Source organism: Micropterus salmoides, unplaced genomic scaffold (genome assembly GCF_014851395.1).
Source record: "Micropterus salmoides isolate LMB-PRFRI ecotype aquatic unplaced genomic scaffold, ASM1485139v1 Ms_hic_scaffold_2, whole genome shotgun sequence".
NCBI classification, from domain to species: Eukaryota; Metazoa; Chordata; class Actinopteri; order Centrarchiformes; family Centrarchidae; genus Micropterus; species Micropterus salmoides.
Genome location: NW_024041150.1, coordinates 2045107 through 2052830, shown reverse-complemented (window position 1 = coordinate 2052830; position 7724 = coordinate 2045107). Strand labels below are relative to the sequence as shown.

The window sequence follows — 7724 nt, the reverse complement described above, 5'->3', positions numbered from 1 at the left end:
TAGCATTGGGTCTGAACTGGATTATTATAATGAAGAGCAAAACAGTCCATATTTGCATGGATTCTGTCAGATTTAACAGAAATATGGCAGCGAGGTGTAAATAATGCAGGGATTGATTGAATTATTTCTGCAACTGAAAACTCCTGGAGGGACTGAATACACTGAAATCCACTCTCATACCATATTGCTCTGGACAAATAACTACAACTTTGACCTTTTTAAATAGGGCTGATTTGTTGTTTGTTGTCTTCTTGTAATTTGAGGAACTACATTTGTTTGCCCTTTAATTAAAAAGCAGGTTGCTCTCTGGGAGGTCTGTCTCTCTAATGCGGCCAAGCAATATCATCAAAACAAAGATCATCAAAAATCATGCAGGCATCAGCAGACTTTTTTTTTGTGATAAGTGAGGGCTTGCTTGAGAGTATTGTATCTCTTGATATCTACTGAAAGTGCAACAGTACATTTGGTCGTCAGTGTTGGGCAAGTTACTTCCAAAATGTAATACATTATAGATTACTAGTTACTGTCATTTGAGAATAATTAGTTATATTACTTCTACTGAATTGTAATGCTTTTCTCTACTTTTGCGTTACTTTTGCGTTACTTTCACTGCTATTTAATGGGCGCTCCTGATAGAAAGATGTGCTGCATAGGTGGGTTCTAGTGATGTGCAGAGTTATATCTGCGGAGCTGGTGAGTCTTCGTCATAAAAATGAACCTTCTGAATAATAGCGGGGGGGAGTAAATAGGATGAATCCTCTCCCCATTAAGAAAGACGCTGTGCGTACATGGTACAGCAGCATTTAAAGTCATTGATTATTTGAATCTCCCGACACTCCGACAAGATCGGTCAGGATGAACCGACAGCAGCCTCTCTAATCAGGAAACTAATTCGATAAAGCACAAACACATAGCCTATAGAAATCTATTTACACATGATCCATCAGGGGAGCTACCGTCTGTAGCACCCTGCCTACACTCTCGACCATTGGATTCCCGCAACAGGAAATAACGTTACTCTTTTACTCATGGATTTGTTTTTCTGCTGCCAAAACGTTTCTGGGTGTTGGTGAATTATTAAAAACAAAACTCCTCTTAATTTCGGGTTAAACCTTCTCCCTAAATCCAACACATGTATTTTTTTTATATTGCCTAAGAACATAGGATGATAAAATGTTCTGAGTGGAAGAAATTTAAATACCAGAAAAAAAGGTAAATTAATTTTAATAAAGATTTTCAAATGCTGTGTGCTCATTGCTTATTTTTGGCCAGGTTGGACCTGTGGATAAATACAGGTCTTACTGTAGGCAAAACAAAGTCTAATTTGTCTTTTCTGCATAAAAAATACCAACTTTCTCTGGGCCCTTGAGAATGATTTAAATTTTATTTCTGAGCCAGGTTTGAAGCTGTGCGATTTTTAAATATGATAACAGTGATGGTCATACAATATGCTAAACACATCACTATAATCCCATACAATTTTGCGATATGTGATGGGATTATACTGCTTTGATTGTAAACAACAGATTGCAAAGGGATTTAAATACCACCAGAACTGAAAGTTCTAAACTATAAAACTATAAATGAGTCAAATGCAAAAGATAAAAGAAAACCCTGTACCCTGAGTCTAAATATAAACCCCACATTTTGACAGCCAATTCAAGCTAACAGCAGTATTATCAAACAAGCACACATTATATATAATACTATATAAGGATACGAAAGCTTTATTGGTCTCTGGTTCTGATTTCAGATTTCTTCTGCGTTATATCATTTTAAATTGAATATCTTGCCCTAAGACATTTTGATTGGCACATTTCACTATTTTGTTGAATTTTTGCAACAATCATAAGATTTGAATTCTAACATTTTGCCCCATGTCTGCATTTGTAAGAGGTTTTGAAAATGACAATGAAACACTTTAAAGTGTGAAAAACTGCCCCCACTCAGACTATGTTAACATAAGTGCATTGCAAAGATATACTGACCTTGTTCACCATTGGATTCCACTGCGCAAACACTTCTCTTACTGTAGGTAAGGACAAGTAATTAATCCATAATCCAGCACAGGCCATGATACATTATAGTTAAGCACAGTTAAGATTGGTCATGTCAGCAGATTTTTCCATAGTCAATTACAAACTGTACTACTTTAGAGGTATAGCAGTTTATTTAGCAACTCCAGGTATCCCAGAAATAAATTTTACATATTTTGATTAACTCATTTGAGTATCCACTTTTGGATATTATCTACTTGATTTAAAAGTTTTAAAGAGGCTTGTGTTCTCTGGCTCTGAAACAGAGGCTACCACTAGTTTTACTGTGTCTTCTTCATCAAGTGGCAGTGCAGTTGGATTAGCATTTAATTTGTGTCCCTGGCTGTTTGCCAGTGACATTATTGAAGATTCTGTGAAACCACCACAGTGTCTTGATGGCTGCTTTAACATGTGCTGCCATATATTTGTATGTCAGAAGTCAGAAAGAGGTGTGAAAACTCACAACATCCATTGAGTTTCCCCACAAGACAAACTGAAGGATCCCCCTACAGGCACATGACTATCTGTATGACTTTATGTGGTGTGTTTCTTTCTTATGATGCTATCACTTCCTTCAAGACACACTTGCAAACACATTCAGGCACATAAAGATAAAGTCACAATACAACAGATGAAACATGGTTTTACAACAAGCATCTTAAAGGCTGTTTTACACAGCGCTGTACACTGTTAAATTGATTTGAACCCAGGCTGGATTTACTGAGGCTCAGTCATTCAAACTGGCTTATTAAAATAATACTCAGAGTAAGCAGTGATGCGAAACGCAGCATATTATTAGTCTTTTGTCTTCTGTCTGTTTTTTTCTCCACATCATTTCCTTGTGACTTGGATCTGTTTATTATTTAATTTTCTCTCTCTGCATTTGTCCCAACTTTCGCTTGCTTCACTTTTGTCCCTTACCCCGTAAAGCTGTGTCTTTTTAAAACAGAAAATATTATTAAAAGAGCAGAATATACAATAAAGACACAGGAGAGGCAGAATAACCATAGCAGAGTTTATTATATAGGACAGTATAATATAATTATAATTAATTATTCTGTAAATTACACATTTCGGGGTGTAATGGTGGTTACTTTGGATAAAAGTGTCAGCTAAATGAATAAATGTAATGTAAAAAAATAAGTCATTAAAAAAATATACATTTTACAAAAAGTCCTCAACATACATAGAAGCTGTAGAAATACATTCATCACATTTACAGTATTGCATCCTTAGAATAAATATGGAGACTATAATGTACTTCATTAAAAACAAAATATATTAATAAGTTAGAGCTATCTTTGGAAAGACACTTAAACAATACACAGTTTGTCATATAAACATACTTTTTATTGCCTTGCAGTGCTGACCAAGCTCCTGTGCATCCACATAAATACTAAATATTGTATTAAATACAGTTGAAGAGTTAAAACACATATCTCAGTGTTTAATTATTTTCTGAAATCATGTGTTTTGTACACTCAAGGGGTTATCAATCCAACTGGCATTTATTCATTTTATGAATGCTGTTTGTCTGTTGCAAAAGAACTCTTCAGTAAGTTTGGTCTTTGGTTTGAAAATCTATCTCTCTTCCGTCCTCTTTCCTCATCTGTTTTTTGATGCGGTGCAGTGGGCGGGGCAGAGGGAGTGAGCGACGGCTCCTGCGTTATGCCTCTGCTCTGATCCGTCTGGGACTCGGGCTTCTCGCTTGTAACTGCCTCATCTGCCGCTGCAGAGCTCTCTCTCCCTCTTCCCCGTCCCACTCTCATTATCTTTATCTGTACACACACCTCCACTCCCATTTTCCCCTTTTCCTAGTTTTCTGTATTCATTCTGCATCTTTACTTACTCCCCTCCCTGCTAACGGAGGTGGGCAAGCTTCCCAGTGCTGGTGCATCTAGCAGGTGCAGCCTCTTTCTCTCCTCCCTCCCTTCCTGTCTCTCTGTCTCTCTATTCCCTTGCTTTACCAGTGTGCACACACGCTCTGTCTGTGCCTGTGTTTTTTTTCCCCCTTCTCATTCGTTCTCCTTCTTTCAGCAGCGGCAGCTCAGGGAGGCAGCTGTATGTGCGTCTGCATCACAATTGCCACAGGTAAAGACAGCTGCATCATCGGATGTTGCTAACCCCATAGGGGGTTAGGGAGCTTTTGCTGCTGTGTGCAAGTTCTCAGCCCAGCGCGGGGCACACATTTCTAATCATCTCCAAGAAAGCTTCCTGGAGGGAAGGACGAGCAGAGGATCCCAGCAACCCGACCAACAAATCACAGACTGACTCGAAAGAGCACAGGCTTTCAGGGACTGAGGAAAAATCAGCGTTCAGAAAGAGAAAAGAGAGAATCAGTTGGATATTTTTAAGCATTGTGGTCTCCTGTTTGTGTTTTTTCCTCTTATCTTCTTATTTATCTTGCTTTTTGCTCTTTCTGTTTCAATCATTTTCATCCACTCCCTGCTTCTCATCCTCTTCGTCTCTCATTTTATCCCTCTGTGGCGGAATGTTCCCTGCAAATAGATGAGAAGAGGCTTTCAGAGTGCTTGCTGCAGTATTAACGGACAGTATACTGAGACAGCAGGGCGCTGAGCGGACAGCTTGGGGAAATCTGATCCACAGCCGGCTGGAGAAGGAGCGGGATCACGCGTTGCATTTATCCGCCCTGTGATACCACTGCGCGACAACACCCTTCATTCTTTTACCCCCCTCCCTCTCTCTGTCCTCATCCGAAGCTTTGCTTTATGACTGGATCTGGAAAATTAATTGGATTCTACTGCTTTATTTTTAGCCTCACTGGGATTAAAAACACACATAAAGGAAATAAAGTCGGGTTTGGACCAAAAAAGTGATAAATAAAAAATCCTCAAAAAAGGAGAGGCTGACTGAAAAGCAACGGGCAACAAAGATAGCAAATGATCTAAGAAGAGTGTTTGACAGACACATTAACGAGAACTATCTTTGCTCTCGCACTCTTTTGGTAACAGAAAGAGACAGATTTTGGGAGCTGAGGGACGCTGACTCGGCTAAAGCTGAACTCGACTAGACTCTGCTAAATAGGCTGCATTGGGAAACATCTTTCATTTTTTTTGGTCCTGCACAGGGTGGGGAAGCAACAAGACCCAGCCTTCAAGTTTCAATCCCCTAATTAGACAATACTCTCCCATCGTGGATTGTACATGGTGGGGACCCACATGCACATTAAGTAGAAATAGCTGTGGATTTTTGCTGCAGAGGCATCAGAACACAGATGCCACACATGCACAGATGTAAAACAGTTCCTTCCCACCCATCTCTCTCTCCTGTCTCTCTCTTTGTCCCTCTCTCTTTTTCTCCCTGTTAGAAGCATCACTTCTTCTCCGGCTTGTGAACGTTCTTGAAGTTTACTGCTTCAGTTGGACATTGGGAGTTGGGCAGGACTAACCCGGACTAATCGGGCAATTATCTGTCTACGCCAGCTCTCCCATTTCTCACTGGGTGTTATTTCTGAGTGTGATTGTGTGTGTGTGTTTGTGATCGTGTGTCTGCATGTGTCTCCTGCACCCCTCTCCTTCTCTCTATCCTTGGATTACATATTTGTGTACATGTTATTGAGCATCTGATTCCCGTGGGGTCCTTTTGTATCCATTTCTTCATCATTCCCTTTGTCCCTTCTCAATGTCCGGCATTGTTGGGAACATTTCTGCCATTTACAATCAATGCCTATCACAGGGTTAACCCTCAATGAGCCATAAAGGACGGCAGGGAAGGATGAGCGAGTGTTCTGGGGCAGCTGTTTCCGGGGCTGTGATCCTGGAGGAACCTGAGGCTTCAGGGACTTCAGGGGACCGCGGTGAGGGTCAGGCCCAGGATCAGGGTCCCCTTCGCTGTGCGGTTTGGCCTCGCCAGCAGACATGGCTGTGTGTGGTCCCCTTACTCATTGGTTTCATTGGCCTTGGATTGAGCCTGATGCTGCTGAAATGGATTGTTGTTGGTACAGTACGGGATTACGTGCCAACAGACCTGGTGGATGCCAATCGAATAGGTCAGGATCCCATCTTCCTCTCCAAACCAAGCGGGATTCCCAAAGGTCCTGATACTACAACCACCACAACGACGCCTACAGTTGATGGTGGGAACCCCACGTCTAGAACGGTAACTGTTGCAAAGGGTAGAACTCGTTCCACTGCTACAACCACTACTATAAACCCTAGAGGTGGTGGAGCATCGGGCAGCCAAGTGACCCCTCGGAATCCTGTAAATCGTAATGGACGTGTACCTTCGGGTTTTACTACGACCACTGCAGCGCTACGGACGACCTTCATAATTGGAGGTGCAACATCTAGCCCCTCACCGTCCAATCCAACTGTACTCCATGACTCTACGCAGATGTGGACCCCGGAGCATAGTACTACTGAGGCGGTCTCCACCACGCTCGTCACGCGTACACACAGCCACCGCAAAACACGTAAGTCACGTTTATCAACTTTATTTGGCATGAACATCAATGGAGGAGTACAACATCTTTGCTGGCGCTTTTTCATACTGGCTGTGGGTCAAACGTTTGTTCATTGGTTGACTCTTTATCATCAAGAATGATATTTGAACTTTGATTTATTTCTGACAATGTTGACTTCTTTGAGACCTTTTGGCTTGAAACTGACATGTACTACCATCCTGTTTTAGATATTGTATTATTGACACTCTTGTCGGTTGAGAATTGATCAATTAATAGCATAGACTGCTACAGTAAGGCTATCTGAACTCTTGCAGGACTCAATAATCAATCTTTCTGCTGTGGATGGTTAAACTATTATTTGCTGTATCATGTGCTGAAGGCATAGAAAGCAGTGCTGTGCAAGCTGTGAAGTCTAGAATGACTTTAAAACTGTGGTACAAACAGTGGGTTAAAACTTTAGTTTGAAAGGTATTTGGAAGAGTAAGGTATGTTAGGTTCACATAAAGTAGACCATTATCGGTACAAAGCATGGGTCATGTAATTTTTTATAGGTACAATGTGCAATATGATTAGTGCAACGTGATTATTAAGGTGATATTATTTCTGTGATGAGGAAGAATAAGGCATAAGGAAGGTTTCGCTTGCATTTGTTTATATAATGTTAGTTTAAATCCTGTTTTGAGTACACATGGGCTGCAGTTATGCAATGTTGCAAACTAAAACTGACTTGGCTAAAGAAAGGCAAGGTTAACCTGGAGTGAAGATTCCTTGGTTGAAATGCTCATGCACATGTCATATACACTTTTTGAACCATTTCAATAATGTATACTCATTGGTGACTGCATGCACTCATATGTACACTAAGTGGTGTTGTTTACTTGCTGAAACCTCCAAGCTTCAAAGTTTGAGGTGTTGTTTTCCTCCTGTAAACCTTCAAACGTTCTTGATGCTCATAATGTAGGATGCCCAGGTAAACTGATTATTTGTTGCATCTGGTATGATCACAAGTCACAGCAATGTGTACTATTTCATCTGTTAATGGATGCGTATTCCTCTACTTCAGTTTTTGCCATTTCTGCCCTTGACTCAAGTCACGCTATGCACACTTGCTATTGATTAGTGCTACAGGGATTTTCTTGCAGCGATCAATGACACACATACACACACATCACATACACATACTTTATACACACAGCTTCCTCCATGATAAATCTCTCTGCTCTCAAAATGGTGTCACATTGTGGGCTGGACATCCCTCTGCTTGT

General features: G+C 40.7%; 1 protein-coding gene across 2 annotated transcripts in view; it reads left to right on the top strand.

The window, feature by feature from the left end:
- The first annotated feature begins 4075 nt into the window (after positions 1 to 4075).
- LOC119913368 (pro-neuregulin-3, membrane-bound isoform) overlaps positions 4076 to 7724 on the top strand; it is a 359981-nt gene continuing 356332 nt past the window's right edge. For both annotated transcript variants that reach the window (XM_038732781.1, XM_038732782.1), the window contains exon 1: positions 4076 to 6468. In XM_038732781.1, coding sequence (XP_038588709.1) covers positions 5745 to 6468 — 724 coding nt within the window. In that variant the 5' untranslated portion in view covers positions 4076 to 5744. The remainder of the gene's footprint in view (positions 6469 to 7724) is intronic.